We start from the raw sequence: 26,915 nt of genomic DNA, 5'->3' as shown, positions 1-26,915 counted from the left end.
TAATCTGTCACACCCTTCTGTGAAGAAACTCAGCAGTGCCAAATCCATCTCTGTATAATACTGTTGCTTAGTGGTAGCTGAATAACCATGGTCAGGTGAAGCCTGAGACTTGCCTTCCTTGTCCATAAAATGGGAAAAAGGAAGATCTGCTTTGCAGGGTTATTAAGAGGGTAAAATAACTTGACATAGCATTTTGTAAACCATAAAGTACTTTTTCTTTTGTTCTGGGAAGAGCATTGAACAGGAAGTAAAACAAAAATCAATCAATCAGTCAATCTGAGAATAGCCCAGAAGACATTAGCTAAACCTGAAAGGAATGGTCTTGGAAAAAAGAAATTCTCGTCTTTTAAATTGTGAGTGCTATTTGCTGGTCAGACAGTCATTGATTACCTTACAGGAAAAAGCCGTAAACAATGTTATGAAACAGAAGACTCTACCTACTTTCAAGAGATTACAAAGGAGTTAATCAGCTAGGTGTACTTCAAGACATTTGTGTTATTATATATGGAAACTTAGAAAATGGGAGATATTGAAGGACCTGTGAAAATACCATAAACCATAAATGCATATGGGCTACATATTTTTCAATTTATTTGCAAGGCTGGCTTAATGACTATGGCATGGTATCAGTGGTTACTCTCATAATGCATTAAATATATAGCTTTAAATGATTTTTACAAGTGAAAACAAAACTCTGTGTTCATTTAGTTCAAATTTTATTGTGGATATAATGAGGAATCAAAGATTGTCCCTGTCCTCAAGGTGCTCATTGTCAAGTAGGGGAACAAACATTACAAGACAAGGGAAAATGGTTGGATGGCAGTACCCAGAGAGCTGTGGGGGCCCTGCAGGGACGGGGGTGGGGGGTGGAGGTGGGCAGGAGGGGAGGGTAGAAATGTCCGGAAGGGACACGGAGGAAGCGGAAGCAATGCCTTGGCTGAGACTTAAAAGTTTCAACGTAGGGAGGGAAGAAGGCCCAATGGAACCCTGTGTGCAGACAGGAGGCAGGAGAGGATGCGGTGTTTTCAGGGACCATGGTGGTCCCAGGATGAGTATAAGGCAGTAAGAGATGGATACCCTTTGACAGAAAGAAGGAGTGAATATTGCCTCTATAAATACTAGTTACTTTACATCATGATTGCCTGTTTACTCAGTTTTTACATTTCTTTAGGAACTATTTGTAATCTCTTCTTTCAGTCACCCCTGTGTTACTTATGGAAATATTATCATGCCTGTCACTGATGAAACATATTAGGAAAAGTGAAAACGTGTTCATTAAAGTGCTTCCCTTTGAAGGATATTGCAGCTACTGAGAGCTTTGACCATCACTAACACCTTGATGGGCTCTAAAAAACAAAGCATTACCCAAGTAGAAGAAAATTATATTATGAATACTTGAAACTTCTCTCATTCTCCTATAAGCGACTGACATCATAATTTTCAACAGTCATGCCTTCAAAATCTTTGAGAGGGTCAAAAAGTCATTTTGCAGATGAAGAAACTGAGGCAGACAAAGAGTTCTTCCTGGTCTTAATGTGAGAGACTGGAGTATATCAGGGAGATTATTGCTTTTGATTGTATCAGATTTCTTAGTCCCATTTTATACCGATAAGTTTCAGTTTCTTTTGTAAATCCCAAAGTGGGAGGTGTCTTGAGATTTGTTCTTTTATCTACTGAGAATGTGTCACGTGATCTTCATAAAGCGCTCAAAGTGCACGGTGCCGTACGAAGCTAGAGCAGCAACTATTTCTGACTGTTTAGTTTAGAAGAAAGGACTTGCAGCATTGATTATTCATGAAGTACTGATTGTGGAGCTAGTTTATATCCTTCAGAAGTCAGAAGTATATGAGATGAGCATTTGGATTTTTTTAAATCACAATCAATCATCTGTCTGAAGTGTCTTCACTGGATTCTTCTTGTAGAAGAAGGACATAGCTTCCCGCGTTCCTGCTGATGCACTTGACGGCACTGCCAGAGCAAATAAGACATCGATTAAGGCAATACATAGATAAGAAATAATCTGTATTCCATCTTTTCCCTGGTTACATGGCTTTTAATAAATTAAACAAAGAAGGAGGATACTGGTATTTTGAATCTAACAGGCTTGTTATGCATAGCTTTCTGAAAATAAAAATTAAAAAAATCTACATGAGTTCTTCCCCTTCCAGATCCCTAAAATGTCCATCTGTCCCATTGTCTCCTCCACATAGTCCACATAAAATAGTTGTAACTAAAGCTATTACTGAAGTTCATGTCTAATACCTATAACTGAAGCTAGGATAGAAGACATCAGGAAATAATGAAAATAGCGTGTAATTTTAAATTTAAAAATATTGAACAGATTAAAAAAAAATCTCAGAAGACCAACTACATTTACACTAGATGCATTATTAAAAGCACAATGACCTTTAATCTCTCTGCACTAACTTTTCCAATTATAAAAGTTATATGTGTTCATAACAGAGTATTTATAAATATATGAAGAGTAAAATGAACATGACCCATTATTCTACTTCCCATGTAATACAGTTCTTATTAAAGCCATTTTTCATGATACGGATGCACCATCATTTACTTAATCATTTCCTGTTGTTGGCCATTTTGGTCATTAAAATATTTTTTGCCATAGTGAACTTGTTTATATATAAATTTTTGACATTTCTGATCATTTCCTCAGGATAGGATTCTAAATGGGACCACTGGTTCAAATACCATGAATTTTTTGGGGAAACTTTTGATACACGTTCATGAATTGCTTTCCAAGAATGATAATGCCGAATAACACTGCTCCCAGCAAAGTATAAGGTTGATGGCCTCATCATGTGTTCACTAGCACAGCATGGAGTTTTAATTTTGCCAATTCAATAGGTGATAGTCTCCTTTTAAAAAGATACCTAGTAAAAATAGCTTTTCATCACAGTTACAGAGGAACTGTAAATACTATTGTAGTCCACCTAACACACATCTAGGTATCAGCATCCCACTGAGACAGTATGTACTGAGGTCCTACTCTGAATAAGACGCAGGCCAGCCCTTTAAGGAGCTCACAGCCATGGCAGAGTTTAAAGCCTGTGTGGATAGATTCTGTTCTCCCTCCCTCGCAGCCACAGCCCACAGTGCTTAGGGGAAGGCAGATGCCAGACCCTGTGCCCCACCTTCTACCCATCCCCATCACCCTGCTCTGCGGCAGCCCAGCCGTGTGAAATGGGCAAGCCCAGCAGAGGCAGGTTAATGAGCTCTTAGCTCAATGCTTGGGCCCCAGAGAATGTGTCAAATATATTTGCTTGTGCGTTTTCACAACCACTTATCTAGTTGGCTTACACATTTTGTTCATTAAAAGGGACAGGGAGAATACATATTTCTTGTAAGTTTATGCCTCTGGTCTTTTTATTCTATGTACTATTCACAAATAGAATTTTGTAGTTTGTATTTACTTGGATATTTACATTTGAAAAGGAAATCATCAAATAAGCCAACTCTCTGTAAAGGAAAGAGAATTCTTAATATCCAGTGCATGCTATCTGCTCTTGTCATTTACCCAAGGATCTGTATTAAAGTATATCTTCTTAGAGTAATCTTTGACCTTCAGGGGATATTATACTGTAGGAAGTCATTGTTTGAATGTATATATATGTATATACATATTCATAGAATATATGTGTATTGAATATACATACGAATATATATGTACTGATAATACATATATATTCTTAGACACTAAATTCATCAGTTGTTCATATTTAAAGATAAGGGGGTAACTTCTCAGAGTCTCTGTCTAACCCAGTGTTTCTTTCTCTTAGTCCTGGTTGGCCACACCACTGTCTCTTTCTAAGTCTCCAAAATTATTGACAGATGTCTTCATGTCTAAAAGTTCTTGAGAAAAGTACATTCCAAGGCAGAACTTCAACAGATCTATGTAATTGCACTGGTGAGGTCAGGGAATTCAATCCATCTATCCTTTGATAAAAGGATAAAAAGTAATGACATACCATAGACTGATGGCTGGAATTAGTAATAAAACAGCGGAGAGCAGAAAGACGAAGCCTTTGTACCAAGCAACAGTGGCTGAATAAATTCCGTTGAAAGTAGAAACTGCAGTGATTCCGCCAAGTGTTTCTAAGAAAGCGAGACAAGCGAACATGGTGCCTGTTTGGGGTCAGGGTGTGGAGGGAGTGAGAGAAAAGGCTGAGTTACAAAACAACAAACAAAAATAATGCAGAAAACGGCTACTCAGTGAAAAGTGCAGCCCTGGGGGCACTGCTTGGTGAAGGAAAGCTACTCCCTCAAAATCCCTGAGAAGGCAGTCACCCGTTTTGTGGGTGAAGAAACGGAGCTCAGGAGTTCTCCCTGGACCTAGTGTGAGAGGAGCTGGAATCAGTACTTCCAGGGTCCGTGCGGCAAAGCTAAAAGGCACTGGAAGCTGAGGCGTGTGGAATCTGCCACATCTCCCGTCCCTGCTACAGCCTAAGACGCAGCCCCACCTGCCCCTGAGGTTCGAGGTGCCACCTTCCACTCTCAGTCCCTGCGCTAATCTGGGACACACCTGCAGGGGCAGGATGGCTCCCAGGCAAGCAACGTCCCACCCACCGGCCCTCTGAAAGGTCAAGTCAGATCTGGCAAGAGTGACAGGCAAGGCGGAGAGATAATCTTCTTACCGTACATTCTGCAATTTGAATTTGATCTCTTCCTCCAGAGTAACAAAAAGTTCAGTCACACTAGATTCCTGTGTGACTCATCAAGTAACTACGTAAGTGCCCGGTGCTCTAGTGAAGGTTATGCCACAGTCTGACATTGAGTGATTCTTTAAAACGTATTTTTCTGTCTTACGTGCTTACAACTGGCTCCCCTCTGAGGGGACTCTGCTGTCCTTCCCGCTTGCCACACGCCGAGTGTGGGAAAGGGCAGGCCATGGAGCATTGCTTAAGAAGCCTGAAATGGCTGCATGGTCGGCCCAAGCTCACAATCAGAGAAATGGTCATTATTCTACAAGTTTTGAATTTAGTCTGGAATCCAAGACCATACTGACTGAAGAGTGAAACTTCCGAAAGACAGCTGGTCATCTTGATGTGCTTTTTTTCCTCTTTGTCAAATTCTGCATCACTACAATTGTGGCTGTTCTCAGCTCTCTGTGGCATAAGTTCCTACGTAGTTTCTGCAGACTCTTCTTAAGCCATTGCTTGTTCCCTACTTTGCCGAGTTTACTTTTCCATGACAAATTGTAATATATTTTTCTTACAGACAGTGCACATCCTATAAATAATTGTGTTTGATTGGACTGATAGGAAGGAAGAGGGCAAGCTTGAGGATCTAGCTTGGTTATAGTTTACATGTCTAGACTTTAACTTTCCCCATGGTCTTGATCTTTTAGACTGTGTATTGATTTTTATCTATTTAAACTTTCACTTTATTATACATATTCTCATACATTGCTTCAAAGTCTTCACTGAACAACGGGACACATGTTCATAAAACAAACATCTCTATGCAGAATGCTGGGTTATCAGAGATGTGTCTTCTTTTGACCAAAATGAAAGTTCTGTCAATGTCAAGGGCACATATGCTTTTTTCACTGCTGTGTCCCCAGGGCATATAGCTGTGCTGGCACCTGGTAGACACTTAATATATATTTGTCAAATGAATGAATAAAAGCTTCATTCAAGGGCAATTACCAGTCATCAAGTAGCATATGGACTTACTGCCTCTATGATTTATGACAATACAGGAAGTTAGTTGAATTGGAAAGAAGTTCTCCTAGTTGTGTATCTACGTTATTGTTTCATTTTATTTCTGATCCCTTGCTGCAGCCGGGGACAGGTGGTATGGTGCTAACCCTGTTATGCAGCCGCTTGAGTCCTTTCTTGTTGGGAACTCGGTCAGGCCGTGCTGTGTTCTGACAAACAGCCATCTCATGAAGTAGCTCTAGCTTGTTGCTGAACTTCCCTGAGCAGCACAACTTATGATTACTTCACTTCTTTTTAGTGCGAAATTATATTCCGTTGGACAGACACGCCTCATTTTGTTGATTCATCAGTTCATGGACATTTGCATTGTTTATGCTTCTTGACTATTACAGATAATGCTGCTGTGAACGTGTGTGTACAAGATTTTGTGTGGACATATGTTTTCATTTCTCTTTGGTGTATACCTAGGAGTGGAATTGCTGAGTCATAAGGTAACTGTTTAACTTTATGAGGAGCTACGAAACTGTTTTGTAAAATGGCTGCACCATTTTACACTCCCACCAGCAGTGTATGAGGGCTCCAGTTTCTCCACATCCTCGCCAACACTTCTTATGGGCATTTTCATCTTGGCCATCCTAGTGGGTCTCACTGTGGTTTTGATTTGCATTTCCCTGATGGCTAATGATGTTGAGCACTTTTTCATGTGTCTGTTGGCCATTGGTACATCTTTGGGGAGATGTCAGTTCAAATCCTTTGCCCATGTTTTAATTGGGTTGTCTTGTTATTGCTGAGTTTTAATAGTTTTTATATATTTTGGATACAAGTTCCTTATCAGACGTATGATTTGCAAATATAGTCTCCCATTCAGTGGACTGTCTTTTCACTTTCTTGATGGTGTCCTTTGAAGCATAAAAGTTTTTAATTTTGATAAAGTCTAATTTATCTATTTTTTCTTTTTTTGTTGTGCTTTTGGTGTCGTATCTAAGAAACCATTGCATAATTCAAGGAAGCAGGTAGGTTTTTACATACTGTAGTTTTTATATTCCTAAGTGGTTTCCCAGTTAATCCTCACCACACAATCTGTAAACAGCTGTGTGAATACGTAGCTACATATTATGAGTGGAAAAGGATCAAGAAATGTATTCTCAACCTTATTGAATTATGCAGTCTTCTCCAGTGTTGACTAAAGGGCCATAAGTACAACAGCATAATTATGCATTATTCATAAACACTTGATATGAACATTTGCACCAGGCTAAGACATGGAACAAAAGAAAGCTCCAAGGTCTCATAATATTCGTATGATCAGAGCAAAAGGAGGTCCACCACATATGCCTGGTATCTAACAAGTACCCAGTCCTAACTAGAGATTTAATTTTTGTTTTCCTTCCGTACTGGTCATTCTCTGTCCTCCCCTTCAGCTGTTGGATCTTCTGTGCCCTGCTCTGTGCTCGGGAGGCTGACCCCACAGATATTATGACTTGGACTTCCTTGGACTTGGTCAGTGGGGTCCAGGAGGAGAAGGCTGTGCAGTTTCTTCTCTGCTCCCTCCCTCCTTGGGCCGTCCTTTCCTCTGTGCTGCCCTTCCCTGAAGTCTCGATTGAATCAGCTGAGTGGGATGCTGTTTTTTCTAGGACTCTGACTCAGGCCCAGCTCTAACATTTGGGGGATCCAGCGTAAGAATACAATTAGAGGCCTACAAGTTCTAAGTATTTAAAAGTTATAATTCTGGGAGTTCCCTAGTGGCCTAGTGGTTAGGATTCTGGGCCTTCACTGATGTGGCCTGGGTTCAATCCCTGGTCGGGGAACTGAGATCTTGTAAGACGTGTGGCGCAGCCAAAAAAAAAAAAAAGTTATAATTTTGACTAACAGACTGTTAACTAAGGTATGTTCTGTCTCCCTACTCTGAGAAAATACCTTCCTAATGATTTGGAGGTCAGACACAAACTTAGAATTCTCAGACGTTTTAGAGTTCCATGTGGAACATGACAGCCCTGGGAGAGCTGGCCCTCACCCTCCAGTCCCCAGCCTGCAGGCTGCAGCCACCCACATTGTATTCTACCTCTTGTTCTGCTCAGAAAGGGTCATTTACACGTGGGTGTAGACACCCCGCCCTGCAATTCCAAGGTTGGGCCAGACCCTCCTGTAAAGAGTCACCCTTTGGCTACCCCTTTGGTGTACAGGAGAGCACACTGGGGTCACAGTCTACCCTCAGGAGAACGGGTCTGAGAAAGAGGATCATCAAGGCATTCACTGGATATGAGCTGTTCAGCTGGGAGTTATGGGGACCCACGTACACGTACCCAGAGTGTAGCCTAGAAGGGGGGAGTGTTGTGGGCTCCCAGGGGGCATAACGCCTGGCCCTGAGGTCTCCTCTCCCCTTGGGGCGGGGCAGCTCCAGAGAAAGCCCTCTAAAGCACCAGGCCCCGGGCAGGGGCTCCCTTGCTTGAATATAAGCTCTTCCTAACACAGACCTTACCAATTCAAAAGGAGCTCTGTGCAGAAAAAGGGTTGTAGAATATCCTGAAGAATCAAACACTGATTGTACACAGATATGAGTTGGTACAGATCATAGATTCATTCTGTTCCTTAAGCAAATTAAACTCACCTTGTTCAGTAGAACGAACCACTTTTGATATCATGGACCGTAGAACAGAGAGCGGCACAACAGTGAAAAGGAATGGCAGCCTGACTGTGAGAGGAATAGTCGGAAATTACTGGCTGAATCAGAAAACTAAGGGTCCATTTTAAAGGTAGAACACTTAATCTCTAAATACTTCATTTTCTATAAGCATCTTAACTCATTGCATCTAACGGCTGAATTAATTAATGGTAGAATTCTGTTTAATGAATTAAGATAGACTATAGACAGGTCAGTTTAAGATTACGCTCAAGTTTAAGTTTACTCTTAAATGCTTATTCTAGTGCAGAGAACAAGAGTTCATGGAAGTTACAGGTCCAGATCTATATAATCTGCCACTTGAAATGGATCTGTTTCCCTAGTTATTAGAGTAACGTCATGTTTAGCAGGTTGTGACTGTTAATAAATTTTTTGTTTTCTGTTTTTGCTCTTTCAGACTTGCCATTCTCATCGTTAAAATTCTTTTATTATATTGATCTACTTATTGGTAAATTGGTTTCTTCTTGCTTCTTCATCTTTGTGGCTGAATAATTTCACGAACACAAGTTGCCTCTGCTCTGAAATTATGACCCTTAATAGTAGCATTTTTAGTTATATGACAAAATGGTAAGATATTACATTTGCAGACCACTTTAAGTTTTCAACATGTTTTCACATATATTAACTTACTTGGAGTTGGCAACTCCAAGGGAAACAGGGAGGGAGAACTGGCATTTACTGAACCCTTGGCATTGCGCTAAGTGATTTACAGTTCTCTCTTCTAATATTCGTTATAACCCTCTGAATTAGGTACCACTATGCCCATTTTATAGATGAAAAAACAAGGGCTCAGAGTAGTTCAGTAACTTGCCCAGGGTCACCTAGTGCTGTAGATGGAAATTAAGCCCAATTCTGTTTGGTCACTCTGCTTCCCTGCAAGGTAGCAAGAGGTTAACACTGCCTTTGTAGAAAAAGACTAAATTGGATCTTTCTTGAGGTCCCACTTTAACAGATCCTTTAACCCTTTCAAACACAGTATCTCACTCAAGCCCTAGTTAAGGAAGCAGTCCTATTTGCCAGAAAGTGATTAATCAAAAGCCAATTCATGAAATGACCAATTTGCTGAAAGATCGATTTGCAAAATCTTCTTGAATATATTCAATGAATTTTTTTAATGTATCTTTTGAGTATACTTTAGACAGTTGTCTTAAAATTGTAGCCTTCTTAGCATCATTTTAAGAAATATTCAAGTTGGTGAATGCTATTTTGAAGGACTGATTCACATGAAGAATGTTCCTCAAAACAATTTTTTGGCAAATGTGCAAATTTGGAAAATTATGGTTATTCAACTTTTTTTTTTTTTCTTTAACGTCAGTTGGTTTTCAGCTTCTGGAAAGCTAGCTTTAAACAAATTACCTTTACTTGAACTAAAATGCATTAAATAGAGAATTTTATATTAAAGTTTCTCACCCAACAGACTAAATTCATTTTATGTAAACATCAATACACAGTTCTAGGCTACATTTGTAACTTACCTAAAAACATCATCAGTGTTGTTCTGGCAAAAGCAATCATAGCCATTCCTACCATGGTGGTAAAAATTCCAATGAAGGCCATGTGAATATCTTCCATACAGTAAGAAAAAAGCCATATTCCTAGGAAACTGCTGAAAAAAGAGACACTACCCAAAGCTGATCCATAACCTATTAAAACTTCATCCCAGCAGAGTGGTGAATCCAATTCATAAAGGATAAAAATGGGGGAAATGCCAACTGTCACGAAAAAATAAGTGATCATTGTAAAAAGCAACAAACAGAGCAAAGATCGTTGCTCACCAGAATTATTTTTAAAAAGCATGTATGTTCGGTAAAATAAGTTTTTAAAGCCTTCAGTCCATGATATAGAAACATTCTGAGATGAAGGCTCTTTCATCGAATCCTCAAGAAAGAATAAAATATAAATCAAGTTAACAGTAAGAGCCATAGTAGCAATTGAAAACGACCACACAAAACCTAGTTCTCTAATAAAATAGCCAGAAGACAATCCTGTTAATCCAGTGACAATTCCAAGCAGGAAGTCAATTATAGCTATTCGAATTGTTCTTTGTTTCTTTTCTTTACATTGATCAACTATGTAGGCAAAAGAGGCTCCCAGAAGTGTGGTGTAATTGCCACAAAGTGCACCCAAAAAGGTAGATGCAATCAAAAGCTGGATTGGAAAGGCAAAATAGGAAAGCAAACAGAGCCAAGCACTGTTTGCAAGAGCACCAACAGAAGACAAAATCAAAGGGAATTTTCGTCCTCCGTGGTCACTATGAGACAGAAGCATGAATGTAGACACGAGACCAGGAATTAACCCACTTATGTCCATCTGCAGATTAAAAAGAGACACTTTTTTCTGAACTTCCTGCAAAGAAATAAAAAGAAGACAAAGTGTTTACAGAGGCTTATACAATATGCCTAAAAATACCCTGGAACATACTTTTTCTTGATATTGCCAGTAGGTCAGGGATGGGGAATCTCTAGTGCATGGGTTTGATATAGCTTAAATCTTCATCCAGTTCACAAAGCAAATATCAAGAGGTGATACAATCATCAATGCTCAGTCACAATATTCAAGTACCACAGTGGAGACATTAATCCATAAAAATAAAAGTGTGTGTATTGGTGTATGTCTGACTTATATAGAGGATCCACAGAACCCAAGGCCTCAGGGACTGGTTATGTAATGACTTCTCTTTCTTCTGTGAACAGTTAGCACTAAGAGATCATGACCACTGTTCTAAAGCAAGAACGGTACCCTTTCCCATGATACACCTTTCTGTCTAAAGGGGAATGAATATCACATGTAAACATCGTATCTGATAGGCCTTTATTTAGATAAAGCTCAGTTGTCCTTTTCACGTGTCTCCACAAATATTCCTTTATTTACTAAAAATTAAGATAAAACTCGAAGAGGAGCTTTGTATTGACTAAAGATGGTAGCGTGCCATGAACTAAGGAGTGAGCTAAACTCAACTTTCCTGAGGCCCAAAACAACTACGTACACGTGGATTGGCAGATGTAACAATCGTGACACTAGGTATATGATGGGAAGAACTTGGGGTGATTTAAAAGCATTTTCTTCTCACCACTTTGCTGTATTTTCCAAACTTTATATTAAAGGATATGTGCCGTTTCTATAATGGAGATTACTAAACTCATTTTAAAAAAGATTTATTCATGTAATATTTAGAAAGCACCCTAAAAACCACAAAAATATGATGAACCACAAAAATATCAGATACCGAATTAATGGTTTTTTAAAATAGTGAGCCTATCTTTATTTTTATGTATTTATATAATTCAAGCCATTCCATGTTGCCAGGAAATGTTCTGGTCACTCAAACCCCAAACTTCGGTCATCTTTGCTTCTAGCCTTTCCCTTCGTCCATGCCCCCCAACACAATCTATCCTGTCCCGCTAAAGTTTCTCACTTTACCTTCTTGATGGTCCCATAGTTGCCACTTGGGTGACAACTCCCATTGGTTTTCACGTGGACCACCCTGGCATCTAACTGGTCTCTTCATTCAATTCAGAATATAATGTCAATCTCACCACTTTGCAGATCACAGACACTACTGCTGGGCGCATGTTGCATAGCACCACAGCTTACTATCGGCATGTCTCTCACCTGCCCAGAAGCTGCAGTGTCTCCCCACTGCCTGGGAAAGTCCACACTCCTTAGCCTGGTATTTAAGGCCCCCGAGACGTGGCCTGATCTCATCTTCAGCGTTATCCCCACTCTCCCCCCAGATACGGTCTATGCTCCAGGCACAGTCCATAGTCAGGTCCCACTTAGATTTCCCTGAAATTCCCAAACAGGGGTCATCACTCCTTTTTCTGAACCTTCTCATAGAACAGTTATCATTCCCCAGCTGTACTTTTTTGTGTATTGATTAAGAGCTTGAGCTCTGGAGTCAGAGGAATCTGGATTCAAATACAGTCAGTTCTGTACACCACAGTTTGAGTGGTCTTTAAAAACACACATCAGCTCGTGTCACTCCTCTGTCAACCCCCCAGTGGCTTTCCTTACACTGGAATAAATGCAAACTCCTTGCCACGGCGAGGGGCGACCCCACGTCACGGAGCCTCTGATTCATCTCCCCTTCCTCACTCCTCTCGGCCGACAAGCCATTCCACAAACCTCCATGCTACTTGCTGTTCCCTCTGCCTGATGGTTGCACAGCTCACTTCCTCAGTTCAAAACCACTTCCTCAGAAGGGCCTTCCCTGACCATCACTCAATCCAAAGCAACCCCACTAATCCCACCCAGCGCTCCAGCCCCTTATCCTTGTTGTTCTTCTCCTTAGAGACTCACCAGCTCCCTGATAGGAAATTATATTTTATTCGATCTGTGCATTGTGTGACTTCCCTCCTACAACCTAAGCTCCCGGCTGGGGTGAAACCTTGTCCTCTTCACCATAGTATCACCAGCTCCAAGAACAGCGCTTCCAGGGAGGGTAGGTACTCAATAGACAGATTGATTAAATGAACAAACCATCAAGTAAAATAGGCCTCTGTAGCTTGCGTGCTCTGTGTGATCCTGACCAAATTACTTGTCTCTGCAGCTTCTTCATCTGACCAGAGGGAACGTCAACAGTCCCAATCTTGCAGGCTGTCAGGAGACTTAAAATTAAAGTCAATATAAGGTGCTCCACACAGGGCCCTCATACAGTCAGTGCTGTTTCATTTTTACTAGGTTAGATCTTTTGAGCACATCTTTGTATCTCCTACAGATATAGAAGCCATCAAGTAAATATTTATTGAATAAACAAATAAATGAAACAGTTATCGTTTAATCAGCTCCTCAGCAAGATGTTCCAGTTTGGGGTTCCTCCTCCCATTTCCACGCCTCTGCCTAAGTCCTGTCCTCTCCTTTTTTCCTACTGTCATCCCAACCCAGTCTGTTACACAGACTGCAGCCCATGTTGTGAAATTCAGATCTTAACAAACTCAAAGCATATTTCAACCATACATCAGTGTTGAGACAGAAGAAATTGTGTTTGAACATTATAAACTCTGGAGAATTATGTGTTATGTGTTATAGTAGGGTAGATGGGAGAGATCAGAGTTAAAAAAAAAAGCTATTTCCTATACGAGGTTGAACAGAATGACAAGGTACTGAGACGGGGATAAACTAAGGAAAGTGCTATCAATTTTAAGGAAGGCACAATTTCATAGGCTAAAATGCACATATTAATTCCAGTTGAGCAGAAGGTATTCCTTACCTGATGGTAACCAGGGATTGTGTTATTAAAAGGTTTATAAATAAATTCCTGAGCGAGAACAACTTCATGATCTGTTGGGTGACCCGAAGTTGTCCCCTCCAGTGGCACAGTCTCTATCTTGAAAGCTGCCTGAAGAGAACAGGCCACAGTGGCCGGTGTAACACTTCAAAACCAATCATTTACAAGGGAAGGAGAGGGCGGTAAGGGCCTTAAAAATTCCTTTCTCCACAAAAGTCAATAGACATCCCAGAATTCCCTACTCTCTGCCCTTTGCCAAGAGTTTCCTTCCACAGCCTTGCCACTTTGTTAAGAGGCCTTTTAGAGATTAATCTCATCGCCCAAGAGAAGTATGTAGCTGTACTTACAGTCACAGGGCTCAGAAAACTTGAAGATTTGAAAGATAGGTTAGATCAATATCCATATGAATATATATGTTATATATACCTTAACCCCAGATAGATTGAAAAATATGACTTTCATCCAAATAGACTTTCAAAATGTTAAATATAAGTGAAATTGCTCCGATTATTCTTATATTTGTACCCTGAAATTCATGATACTATCTTGCATACCAATACGTATGTAAGTGTGTATATTTGTTACGTGGGAAGGTTAAATAAAAACGGCATAACGGAGGTTCAACACGTTGTATTCTTACACACAACTGATCTTTTGGGAGAGATGTGAGAAAAATCTGAGCTGAAAAAATCATTTATTTATCTTATCAGGGGCTGACCCTGTACTATGACATCTCTTATTTTTAGGGTTACAAGAACAGTCCACAGATCTCTAAGCGGAAGCTCACAGAGCAGGGAACATTTGTTCTCAGATTTAAAGGGGACAGAATATTCTCTGAGAAGCTCAGCAGGGACAGGATCCAGGGAAGGGGTCGGAAGGAGGTGTTCCTCTGTCCTAAGGAGCAAGTGGTGAGTGGGTCACCACGCCCTGTCCCAGTTGTGGGTGGGATGGTTTCTAGTTCCCCAATCTTAGAAGAAGCACCTGTAGCTCCAGCGCACCGACTGTAAGGCAAGGATCTAGGGCGGTATGTTCTCTTGAACATTAATTCAGTGAAACAGCAGTCAATCGATCAAAAAATGTGGCAGAAATCTTCAAAATGAGACCCCTGCTCTGGGCAGTGGGGGGCTTTCAGCAGCTGGGTTAGGCAGGGAGTGGGGCCAATACTCAGCACCTGCACAGTCACAGAGGTCACCAAAGCAGCTGGACCAAGGCCCGTCTCCCGTCACTCTAGAGGGTGAGGACAGCCGACCTTTCCAGACACTCAAGTCCTCTCCTCTGTCCCTCCCACTGCTCCCAGGGGGCTGGTGAAGGAACTCACAGTATGAAATGGAGAAACTGATGAGCCTCTGGAACCTTCTTACTCCCTGGGGATATATACATGTAACAGGAAACATTCTTAAAGGGAGACGAAACCAAGAGGAGAGCCCCTTGTTGGCCCTTCTGTTTTTATGACCTCACTCTAGGCCAGAACCTTGATATCTGCATGGCTGTTCAGAAATAATCTGTTCTTTTCTCCATGGGTGCAGATGACTCAGAGTCCCTTAGACTCTTTTCATCTTTTGACTGGGGAAGCAGCACCACTCTTTTGCCATCACAAAATATTCCCAAGGGGAAGAGTTCAAAGTTTACAAGTGTGGTTGTTTTTCAGGCATTGGGGGGGGGGATTTCCAAATCTGGATGCTCTCTCTGCTTTGCATTTGGACACTGGTAGACTGGTAAAGACTGCCTAAGGGAATGGAGACTGGCGCCGTACCTCCTGGGGGAGGAGGCTGGACCTGGGGAAGGAAGGGCTCTGGAGTATCTGGCTGAACATTTTCAGTGTCCTCAGAGCGCAAGTGGGTGCTCCCCACCCCCCATATCCTCACACAGATGCTCCTCAGCACTGGGGGGTCAAACTGATTTGATAACACCGAATGATGGATGACAAATGCGACCCTCACCCCATGACAGACCCTGGCGCCGGGCCCACAGTCTTCAGGGATGGTCCACTTTCTGGGGTCACTGAAAACTGGGTCATGCCCGTGAAGCAGAAGCGGGTAGGGAGGAAGCGGGCAAGGGAAAGGCAGGACCCATGCTTCACCCGACCCCTGGCCACCAAGTACCATTCCAGCCTGCCCTGTCCCAACTGTCAGGCTTTCCGTGGGGAAGAAGAAAGGAGACAACCACGGAGGAGATGAGATTGCCCTGACATTTTCTGAGACAAAGGAGAAGAGCCAGTGTCACAGAAGAAGGGGGTTTTAAGTAGAAGAGGCAGATTAAAGGTGTCAGGAAGCTTCAGACAGAAAGGAGAATAAAGGCTTTTGGTTTGGGACTTAGGGGTTTTCGTGTGACCCTTAAGAGATCAATGTATGAGGAGTGCAGGATCCTCTTTCCTTTAAAATCCTGTTGCACATTCCCTTTTTAATACATGTTAGGAATATTTTAATTTCTTACCTCCTGGAATGTGAAAATTGGGCTGCTTTTGTTTTTTGCACACTCGGAAACATTGCTATCGGGTGCAATGCTGTAGTTGCCTGTTTCCTCCCATATTCTCCTGTACACATATTGTGTTGTCAGTGGAGCAGTCAAAGTCATAGCAAATACACTAAAGCAGATGGCAGGTTCCACAAATGGAATCTTCATCTTGCTTGGGCAGGTAGCTGACATTCTATTAAGAAGAAAAGGAGAGAGATAATCAGTTGCACTCTTATCTGAGAGGCTGGATTTTCAATGATGGGGAAGTTAGGGGAGCTTTGTGGAGTAAACAAGCAAACTAGGGAACAGAAAGCAGTAAGCACTTCCTAAGACAATAACTTTCACTTAGGAACAGGGTATTCGGTAAACCTGAGACTGTCATACTTACCATTTTTAAGAGCCGGACCTTTAAGGACCCAACCCGCCCTTGAGATGATTCTTTAAGATAGTCTTAATAAGCTGTCTACCACTTTGGCTATCCAGTGGTCGCACCGCAACTCCCACACTGAATACTGCCAGCGGGTTTTCATAAGGGAAACAGTGCGGTTGCTCTGGGGACGAGACAATTACGTAATTGTTTATTATTGATTTTGCTGCTTGTGAACAGCGGACAGGAAGGGGGCCTTTAAAAAGCAGCTTCCAATCGTAAGGGTTTGTTTATGTTGTTTTAACTCACCCCACGGTCACAGTCTTCCTGCCGAGCTAGGCGCGGGTCTGACCGTTTTCGGGGCCGGAGTCTCGGGGGCTGTCTCCTTTCAGGGGCTGCTGGGCAGCAAGTGCGCACGGAGGCTGGGTCTGCGCCGCCGCGCTGGGATGGTAAGGGGAATTGCCGCTGAATTCGACCAGATGCACAGGTCGGGAGACCGCAAGCCTGATTTTAAAGCAAAACAGGAAAGCGCACTTCCGCGTCCAGAGTGACAACGGTGACAGTTCACCGCGCAGCCCTCGCTCAGCTCCTGCGTGGCCCTGCGGGCTCCGCCCGGCGAGCTCCCGCGGGGCCCGCGCGCCGGGCAGCTGCTCCCTGAGCCGTCGGCGGGCTGTCGCTGGGTCCGCGGCCCGGCCTGCGCTCGCGATGACTCAGCCGCGCCAGCCGAGCATCGCCTCCGGCCCAGGAGACGGGCCTCGGGGGTGCTGGTCCCCCGCCGCCTGGGCGGTCGCTGTCCTGCTTTCCTGCGACTGGGCCCCTTGGCCGGCACCCCCGCGGGGATTGGTCCGTTCCGACGTCGCTCCCGAGCGCCCGCCCCCGGAGGCCCCGGTGGGGTCGCCGCAGCCGGCAGCCCCGGGCTCGTGCAAGGACTCTGAGGTTAGAGAGCTTTTCTGGGTCCGAATATCGCTTCTCACGGAAGCACACAGGAGATTTGTTGCAGAAGTAACATTTTGGGATTCAGGCCACTGTAGCATCTGTGCGGGCCAGGCGAGTGCTCTGAGAAACGCAGAAGAGGGGGGGGGGACCGGGTAGGGGCGCCCGTGGAGGGTGCGGGAGAGAGAGTGCTTCTGGCAGGGTTAGCCGGGGTCTGGAATGTGGTCGCTAGCTCTTCTTGGTGATGCAACCTTGGGCTAATTATTTCATCGCTATGAACGTCCATTTCTTTATCTGTCAGGTGGTCATTAACAGCCTTACCGGATCATTGTGATGAAACCCTCGAGGTGTGCATACAGCACATCCCCGGGGCAAAGGAGGGACAGTACATTCCCCCCAGCAAGCCCACCAGGAACACACCTAAAGATGAACGAGCTGGATTTACTACTTCTTGTAACGGGGAGGAATGTATTCACGGGGAACCACGGGATCAAAAGCTATATTTTCCAGGGCAGAGGTCTCCAGGAGGATTTTGAAATTTTATGTTTTCAGTTTAATGACCTAGAGATTTTAACGTAAGCATATTCTGAATTGTCTTATAATCAAGTACCGGCACTTGATGTCACCTGTATTTGTATTTCCACTTATGATCACATTGGCTCCAAGTAGAAGTACTTTAGCAATGTCGGAGAAAAGAGGCGGACTAAATATATAAACGATACACCCAAGCTAAATGAAGACCAAGGATGCCATATCATGTTCAAAACATTTTCATAGCATTCCAGTAAAAAGTGTGGGAGAATTGAGTTACCACCTGACACATGAATAGACATACTGATCTCAAAAGAACCTGTGCTGTACCAGGCAGTGCCATATTCAAGTGGCAAAACCAAAACAGAATATAGTAGCTACTAGATTTTGTTAGTTTCAAGAAGAAATGGCTTTTAAGCTTCTGATAAAATCAGCAAAGTAAGATGTGGTGAAAAGATCTTAGTTACACTAAGCAATGACTGCTAAGTAGGTGATTGTCAATACTGTGCTCATGAGAGTTTAATCATACAACTCCAAGGACAAGTTGTTGAAAGACAATATAATCTGATCATACGACCTTGGTCAATAATACGCCAAAACAGACCTGGATAGGTCTTATCTACCTGAGAAATTCATAACCTAACTTCAATGCTTGTCTTTCTTGACCTCTATTGCCTTGGATGCCATTGAACAAATTCCTCCTTCTTGAAATATTATCTCTCTTTGGGTTCCATGACACAACTCGATCTTTCTGTCACCCTGAGAGCGCCTTAGCTTCCTCAGTGGGCTTGCTTCTCCAAGGGTACTGTTTCTCAGGTTCCGTCCCAGCTCCTCTTCTGCCCTGTCAGTCACATCCACACTTGTGATCAACCACCAGTATACCCGTCACTCCCAAATCTCAAGCTCACCCAGTTCTCTTGAACTTGACACCCAGAGCTTCCACCGGAGTATTTTAAAAAAAACACTGCACACTTTAAAGTGTCCAAAACATATACCATCTTCCTTATAAATCCAATTCCCCCCTGAAATCCCTGTTTCAACTAATGACATCACCTGTCCAGTCAGCAAAGTCAGAGACCTGGGAATCATAACTGGCTTTTTTTTGGCTGCGTTGGGTCTTCGTTGCTGCGTGCCGGCTTTCTCTAGTTGCGGAGAGCAGGGGCTACTCTTCGTCGCGGTGCGCGGGCTTCTCCTTGTGGTGGCTTCTCTTGTTGCGGAGCCCAGGCTCTAGGCACGCGGGCTTCAAGAGTTGTGGCACACGGGCTTAGTAGTTGTGGCTCGCGGGCTCTAGAGCGCAGCCTCAGTAGTTGTGGTGCATGGGATTAGTAGCTGTGGTGAACCTGTGGCATGTGAGATCTTCCCGGACCAGGGCTCAAACCCGTGTCCCCTGCATTGGCAGGCAGATTCTTAACCACTGTGCCACCAGGGAAGTCCTGTACCTGGCTTTTTGATCACCAAATGCTGTAGCTTTTATGTCATAAATATAACTGGTATGATTTATACCTCTTTTAGGTGTGTGGCTATAAGGCAAGTGGGCCCCTGGATCCAGAGCATTTGGGCTGAGCAGCAATTTTTCGGCTTGTCCGAGGTTGGGGCTTTGTCTCGCCATCAGCCCACTGGTGAATGGAATCTGAAGGTTGCTGGGGAGGAGGTGGGCAAATCTGCAAAGAGCCCAAGGATTTCCCCGGTAAATCAGAAATTCTGACTCTTCCCCTTTGGGGTTTCAAGTTATTCTAACAGTTGTGATGTGTTGGGACAGTCCTAGTAAGCCGAGTGGTGAGAAGTGTACCATAATGGCCCGCAAGAAGGTGTCCACCACGCTGCCGGTGCTGGTGCTGCTGGGGGTGCAGTAAAAGAGCGGGGCTGGTACGGCAGGCCCAGCACCAGAGCCTTTCCCGTCTCAGGGGAAGGCCAGTCAGGAACAGGGGAATGATGTTGCACCCTGTCCTCATCTGCTGCCTTGGGCCTTGGGGTTCCTTAAGAGAAATAACTGATTTTCTATAAATAAAAATATCTGTCTCTACAGTTGTACTGGGAACCCAGTCTCCAATAGTGTGGGGTAATCGTTGCTAGCCTGGGTTCTCCTCCCTCCCTGCGATCTGCGCTGCACTGTCTCAGTGGGTAGACTTTGAACCCTTACACCTGAGAGCCGGACTTCCTGTTTTCTGTGTCAGCCTCACCAGAGCAGCAGTTGGAAGCTTACGCAGTCACACCAGACTTCTCAATTTCTTTGCTCCACAACAGAAATACTAAACCAGACTGACTCACCTGGATGAAGTAAGCACCTTGAGGGGGTCTTAATTTGCAAGGAGGGGAAAACTCAGAGAATGATGAATGGACTTCTGTCAGTCAGGATGGAAGCTCAAATTTGATTTATTTGCGTAGTAACTTAAACGTGGCTTCATTTTCCACCACAGCAGGTGACATAGGATATATGTGAAAGCTCCTAGAACAGGGCCTGACACTTGGTGGGTATTCAGTAATCTTTGGATTGGAAGCTAAATCTTGCTTAATTAGACACACGTACTACTGTGTTTGAGAAGTTACGGAGAAGAACCTGACCTCTGCTTCAATTTGGCCTTTCCTTTTTTGATCCCACAGAGCGATCACTTTCCTCCTTAAGAGGAGTCAGCCCCCTTTTTACTGGGCTATGGGAGTAGGGAAGGATTTAAAGTCAGCAGAGTACGTGAAATTCAGACACAAGTGACTCCATAATATAGGCCACGTTTAGAGGATTAGTCCTCTGCCTTCCATCCCCAGCTCCTTAGAAAGGCCATTAAACTATATTTTTACAGAATATTTAGTTACATGGAAAAATTTCCATGCTATGACAGTAAGTAAAAAAAAAAGGAAATAAAAAGTATATCGTATATCCCAATTTTGTTAAAAATACATACTTTTTTGTTAAAAATACAAAAAAAAGTATACATATGAATGTGTAGAAAAAAGGCCATAAAGTAATGTATCAAATTTTAATAACAATTATCTCTGAGTGGTCGGATTACCAACAATTTTTGTGTTATTAAATACTATAGACAGTATAATTTTCTGTATTCTCCACATTTTCAGCAATAAACACGTATTAATTTATAATCAGAAAAAAGTTTATTTAAAAAGAAATGAGAAAAGGAATTGATAAAACAATTTCTTGTAAAATCATTATATTTGTTACAAAGCTTTAGGAAAAAAGCCCCAAAGGTTGATTCTTTTCCAAGTGGTTCTACAAGCTTTGAAGTTGAATCAGCAACCACATGGCAAACTGACATTCTTGGACTGTGACAGGTGGCCCGAGATAAGACAGGATGGATGCCAATGGCTGAAGGGGAATCAAGAGTCCTTTATCTAGAAAAGTTACTTAAGAATGGAGAAAGAACTGTTCTGAAATGGAGGGAGAACCAGGGTGAACTTTTGGGCAGCCTGGATCAACCTATTTAAAACCAGACTCACAAAACAGGGAGACTCATAGAGCATAGAAACCCTGTAGTCGGGGCCCATAACTTTACCCGTAAGAAAACCAAAACCAAAGGGAGTTGCTGTGTTATTCTTCATGGAACGTAGTTGCCGTTTTACAGTCCTGTGCTCACAGAGATATGGAAAGGACCCTGCTTGGAATCCAGGCCCTCCTGCCACCCATCTTTCCTCCTTCGTTTTCCTGACAGAAAATGAGTGGAGTTTTTAAGAAGGAGTTTAAGAAGGTAGTTTGGAAATTTAAGAAGAAGATTTTATAAAGGAGAAGCTCTGTGGTATGCAAGTGCCCTGGGAAGATAAAATGTATTCTGTTATCTTTCCACTCAGCACCTGCTCCCACCATTACCCAGTTTTTACTGCCGTGTCCTCCAGGCCACTGCACTCTCCAAGGTTATGAAAACAGGGCAGTCACGCCACCTTCTCTATGACACTGATGGGGAGCCGTGCCCGCGGGTATTTTTAAATGAAAGGAAATATAACTTGTGCTGTCAGCATTCACATCAGTCCCGACCAGATGGATTATTGTTTATTTTATTTCTCGTGTAACTCTGATCATAGATTTCTAATGCTCTGCAGAAAACCCTCAGGTTAAGGGGAAAAAGTAGGGCAAGAGAATTACCCTTGATACTGAGAAGAGAGAGGGGAAGAGGGAATAGGAAAAAAAGACAGAACACTAAGAGGGGAAAGTGTTATCACTTCACCTCTCTCCCCGCACTCCCTGGAGTATATAAGAGGGTCAACCCAATCATTGCTTCCTGGCAAGTGCCTCCCTCCTGTGATAGGCAGGATAGCGCCCCTGCTAAAGAGACCCATGTCCTACTCACTGGCACCTGAGAATAAATTACCTTGCATGGCCACAGGGACATTTCAGATATGTGGAGTTTCTGGATGGACCCAATGTAATCACAAGGGTCCTTACAAGTGAAAGAGGGAGGAAGGAGAGTGACAACCAGAGAAGTATTTGACTATGCTACACTTCCTGCTTTGCATACAGAGAAAGGATCCATGAACAAAGGAAGGGAGGTGGCATCTAGAAGCTGGAAAAGACAAGGAGACAGATTATTCCCCTAAAGGCTCCAGGAGGAGTGCAACCCTGCTAGCACCTGGGTTTTAGCCCAGTGAGACCCATTCCAGACTTCTGACCTCTAGAGCTTAAGTGAATAAATTTGTGTTGTTTCAAAAAAGAAAGAAAAAAAGAATACCTTCAGGTAATCAGAACAGGTAAGCTATAGGTATTCAGGACAAAACTAAGCGGAGCTCCTTATTAATGAGCTTTTTGGCTTGTTAGCTTTTCATTTTGCTCCCTACATATCTGCTCCCCACTGTGTCCCTTCTCCCACTGTGTTCCACTCTCACCCCAGCCAGACCCCGGTTTCATCCTGGACTTCTCCGTCTAGTGCATTCGCTCCTCAAGTGCTCATTCAGACCTGGTTATTCTACTTTATTCAGTCAACAGCAGCGTATCGAGGGACTGCTTTCAGCTCCAACGTGTAAAGAGCTTGGGAGTCATCACTCTCATCCTTAGAGCAAAAGAGCTGAAGGAGCTGAATTCAGAGCCTGAGGTCACAGGGCGCAGCTACATCCCGTGATCTGGAGGGACAGGCAAAGCCAGAGTCACAGCCGAGGTCTCCTTAGCTGGACAGAAGGCGCTAGAGACACATGCTGGCAGGAACATTTAATGGCAATTTTGATAAGTTGCTGGAGGCTGAGCGTGGAGTAGCCCGAGAGTAAGAGACTCCTGGGATCTGTCACCTAAGGGGGGCTCCATGCTTTTTTTTTTTGTCTACAGGACCCCCACTAGGTTCTCTTGCTGAAGAGCCCAGAATGATTTCCTTATGTCTGGCAGAGGGAGGGGAAGATTTTGAAATATGCCTAGAGCATCCTCATAACAAAGGCCTACTCTGTCAGGGAAAAGACCTGTCCCACCTGGGGACGGGCATTTCCCTGACTCCAGCCCCCTCTAGCCTTCCTATCTCACCTAAGGGAGGAGAAACAAAACTAATAAATACTTGTGCAGGTCACAGCCCAAGGACATGGGTCCACTGAAAGACTGCTATTTAATCCCAAGATTATATAAGAATGCTTCCCGTCCGCCCACACCTGGCCACCAGCGACAGAGCTGCAGTAAAGAACAGTGGGTTACAGCTTGAAGAGCCGACTCTATTTACTGTGAAGCCTCTGGCACCCGCAGCTACAAAAGGTTAAACACAGCCTAAAACCCCAGCCAGACTGATAGCAAAGCTCAGGCTAGCAGCCAATTTAGCTCAGTTCCTATAACGTGACACGTCATGTCCAACTTTCAACAAAAAATTGCAAGGCGTTTTAAAAGGCAAGCAAAAACACAATCTGAAAAGCATCAGAAGCAGACTCGGCAGATAGGGCAGAGATCTGGGCATTACTGGACAGACCATTTCAAATAGCTACGATTAATATTTTAAGAGTTCTTTTGGAAAAAGCAGACAACTTGCAAGAACAGATGGGTAATATAAGCAGCAAGATGGAAACTTCAAGAAAGCATCAAAAAGAAATGCTAGAAATCAAAAAACAAAGATCCCGCAAGCCGAGTGATGCGGCCAAAAAACAAACAAAAAAACCAAACCCCAAAAACCACTATAACAGAAATGAAGAATGTCTTTCGTGGGCTCAAGAGTAGATTGGACACAGCCAAGGAGAGAACCAGTGTGGCAGCTTCTTTGCCCTGCTGCTAAAACAAAATCAATCTCTAATATAAAACTGGCTGCTTTCTCTCTACTTCAGGGGTTACATGTTGCTATTAGGATAAAGTCCAGATTCCTAAGTGAGACCTACAGCACTGACCTCTACCTACTCCTATAGCTTCAACTTTTACCACTCCCCACCCAGAATGTTACGTACAGACACACTAAGCTCTGGTTTAGTAACTTAATGTCCTGATGTGCTAAGTTCCCTCCTCTTAATGGAATGTCCCTCCCCTTTCCCTTCCTGCTTTTGCCATCCAGTTTATCCCTTAAGACACAATTCAGGGAGCAGTGGCCACAGGACCCCTCCCACCCTTCCTTAACATGTAAGTTAGGCGCCTTCTCTCTCAATCGTTGCAATTACACTCTGTAGCATAATCAACTGTTTTCTTGACTCTTCGGCCCTGGACTAGGCTGTGGGTTTTTAAAGGGTAGGGGCCGTGTCTTAATAGGCCATGTATTCCAAGCACCTAGTACTTTGGCATAAAAGACAACCAATGAATGTTAGACGGATGAGTGAATAAACGAATGAATGCAGAAGGCTCATGGGAGGAAAGAAATGGGTAAATAAAACCAAACTAAACAGGCATTTGAGCCAAAAACCAATTTCTAGTGTGTATTAGTCGGCATTCTTGGTTACAAATAACAGAAATTGACTCTGGTTCACTTAAGAGAGCAGTTTTCTGGAAGGGCATTAGGTAGTTCACAGAATCAACAGGAAGTCCGGGGAGTCACAGAAAGGAAAGACAAAGCGAAGAAGTTGCCACAGGACTGGTCACGGGGACGGGTCCTGGTCCCAGGACACTGGCCGCAGTGCTGTTCTATTGACTCCGCCGCTGTGAGAATCTCAGGGTGATAACTCAGTCGCTCTTCAAGGTTCAGAGTCTCAGAGGGAGACTCCAACTCGCCACGCTTGGGTGAGGCGTCTGTGGTGTAGTTGCCGGGGACGGGAAAGGGGAATAGCTTCTCTTCAACTTCCCAAATAGGAGTGCCGTTCACATGCTCAGTAGCCGAGATGACAAAGACCTGTGGTTTCCCGGGGCTGCCGTGACAGAGGGCTACAAACTGGGAGACTGAGAACAACAGAAATTTATTTCCTCACAGTTCTAGAGGCCATAAGTCTGCAATCAAGGTGTGGGCAGGGCTGGTTCCTTCTGCGGAGGGCCTCTCTCTTAGCTCCTGGTGGCCCTGGCCGTCCTCGGCATCCTCTGACGGACAGCCGCCTCACTGCTATCTCGGCCTCCGTCAGCCAGGGCACTCTCCCTGTGTCTCTGTCTCCTCTTCTTACAAGGACACAAGTCACATTGGATTAAGGGCCATCTGCTCCAGTATGACCTCATCTTAACGAATTACGCCTTCAACGACACTATTTCCAAACAAGGTTTGGGGACACAATTCACCCTAGAACTCCCCGTATCTTCTACATTGGTGACTTCCTTCTATTCCATGGGATACCAAGGGCAGGGAAGTGGGGTTCTGTCCCACGTGCAGATAGCAGGGGTGCATTGCCTGTGAAGGATGTAAAGACATGATAAAAATGACTAAAAGATGGCTGCTTTTTATGAACAACTTGGGCCAGCGTTCTAAACAACATCAGAGATAATACTTCTCCCCACAAATGTGTGTTCGTTTTAAAGAATTGCTGTGTGTGGCAAAAATATGTCCACAAATCCTTCATACTCCTCTTTTTAACAGGTGGAGCCCAACTCCCCTCTCCTGAATGTGGGCTGGACTTAATATTTTTGTTTGGTAAATGCACATGTTAGTTCATGCATAATATATTTACAGTTTGAATTAAAAAAAATTTTTTTACACAAACTTGGAAATTTTATTTTTAAAAAATTTTAAAGGTTATATTCCATTTGTAGTTATAAGGACTTCCCTGGTGGCTCAGAGGTTAAGAATCCGCCTGTCAGTGCAGGGGACACGGGTTCAATCCCTGGTCCGGGAAGATCCCACATGCCGCGGAGCAACTGAGCCCGTGAGCCACAACTGCTGAGCCCATGTGCCACAACTACTGAAGGCTTCACGCCTAGAGCCTGTGCTCTGCAACAAGAGAAGCCACCGCAATGAGAAGCCCACGCACCGCAATGAAGAGTAGCCCCCGCTCGCCGCAACTAGAGAAAGCCCGCACGCAGGAACAAAGACCCAACACAGCCAAAAATAAATAAACTAACAAATAAATAAATATATTGGCTATATTCCATGTGTTGTACAATTTATCTTCGTAGCTTATAGCTTATTTATTTTATACCTAATAGTTTGTATCTCTTATTCCCCACCCTAACTTGCCCCTCCCCCTTCTCTCTCCCCACCAGTCACCACTAGTTTGATCTCTATATCTGTGAGTCTGTTTCTTTTTTGTTATAGTCACTAGTTTACTTCTTAGATTCCATATATAAGTGATATCATACAGTATTTGTCTTCCTCTGTCTGACTTATTTCAGTAAGCATAATACCCTCCAAGTCCATCCATGTTGTTGAAAATGGCAAAATTTCATCCTTTTTAATGGCTGAGTATGATTTCATTGTACATATACATCACATCCGCTTTATCCATTTATCTGTTGATGGACACTTAGGTTGCTTCCATTTTCCGGCAATTGTAAATAATACTGCTATGAACATTGGGGTGCATGTATCTTTTTGAATTAGTGTTTTCATTTTCTTTGGAAAACTCCTCCCCTCCCCCCTTTTTCTAAACATCTTTATTGGAGTATAATTGCTCTACAGTGCTGTGTTAGTTTCTGCTTTATAACAAAGTGAATCAGCCCCATCACGTACACATTTTTTTAACCTTGCTGTAAAAGCTTGAATTATGTTCAGATATTTATCCTCCTCCACAAGCCCTCAGGTA

The 26,915-nt window shown here is 43.3% G+C and overlaps 2 protein-coding genes and 1 long non-coding RNA gene across 6 annotated transcripts in view; 2 read left to right on the top strand and 1 right to left on the bottom strand.

Moving 5' to 3' along the window:
• POMP (proteasome maturation protein) overlaps positions 1 to 26,915 on the top strand; it is a 68,163-nt gene that overhangs the window by 30,745 nt on the left and 10,503 nt on the right. The gene's annotated exons all lie outside the window — the stretch shown is intronic.
• Positions 700 to 17,141, bottom strand: SLC46A3 (solute carrier family 46 member 3). Of its 4 annotated transcripts, XM_089899691.1 has the most exons (7): positions 16,719 to 17,126; positions 16,022 to 16,235; positions 13,571 to 13,699; positions 9,837 to 10,707; positions 8,290 to 8,373; positions 3,990 to 4,146; positions 700 to 1,968 (listed from the first exon to the last, which is right to left on the bottom strand). In XM_089899691.1, exons 2-7 carry the CDS (start codon positions 16,232 to 16,234, stop codon positions 1,884 to 1,886), a joined length of 1,539 nt encoding a protein of 512 aa, XP_089755817.1. In that variant the 5' UTR covers position 16,235; positions 16,719 to 17,126; the 3' UTR covers positions 700 to 1,883. The 4 variants fall into 4 exon arrangements, with proteins under 4 accessions (XP_089755817.1, XP_089755818.1, XP_022430268.1 ...); XM_089899692.1 differs by lacking the exon at positions 3,990 to 4,146 and having other exon boundaries at positions 16,719 to 17,141; XM_022574560.3 differs by lacking the exon at positions 13,571 to 13,699 and having other exon boundaries at positions 16,719 to 17,121.
• LOC149746880 (uncharacterized) lies at positions 16,620 to 25,870 on the top strand. Its single transcript, XR_016388731.1, has 2 exons — positions 16,620 to 17,345; positions 17,644 to 25,870. It is a non-coding gene; the product is annotated as an uncharacterized LOC149746880 (long non-coding RNA).

The sequence above is a fragment of the Delphinapterus leucas genome, chromosome 18, assembly GCF_059928025.1.
Source record: "Delphinapterus leucas isolate spDelLeu-1000000601 "Yukka" chromosome 18, BTC_Dleu_Yukka2, whole genome shotgun sequence".
Classification (NCBI taxonomy): domain Eukaryota; kingdom Metazoa; phylum Chordata; class Mammalia; order Artiodactyla; family Monodontidae; genus Delphinapterus; species Delphinapterus leucas.
The sequence above is the reverse complement of the archived record's forward strand: the minus strand, read 5'-3'. Positions and strand labels throughout refer to the sequence as shown.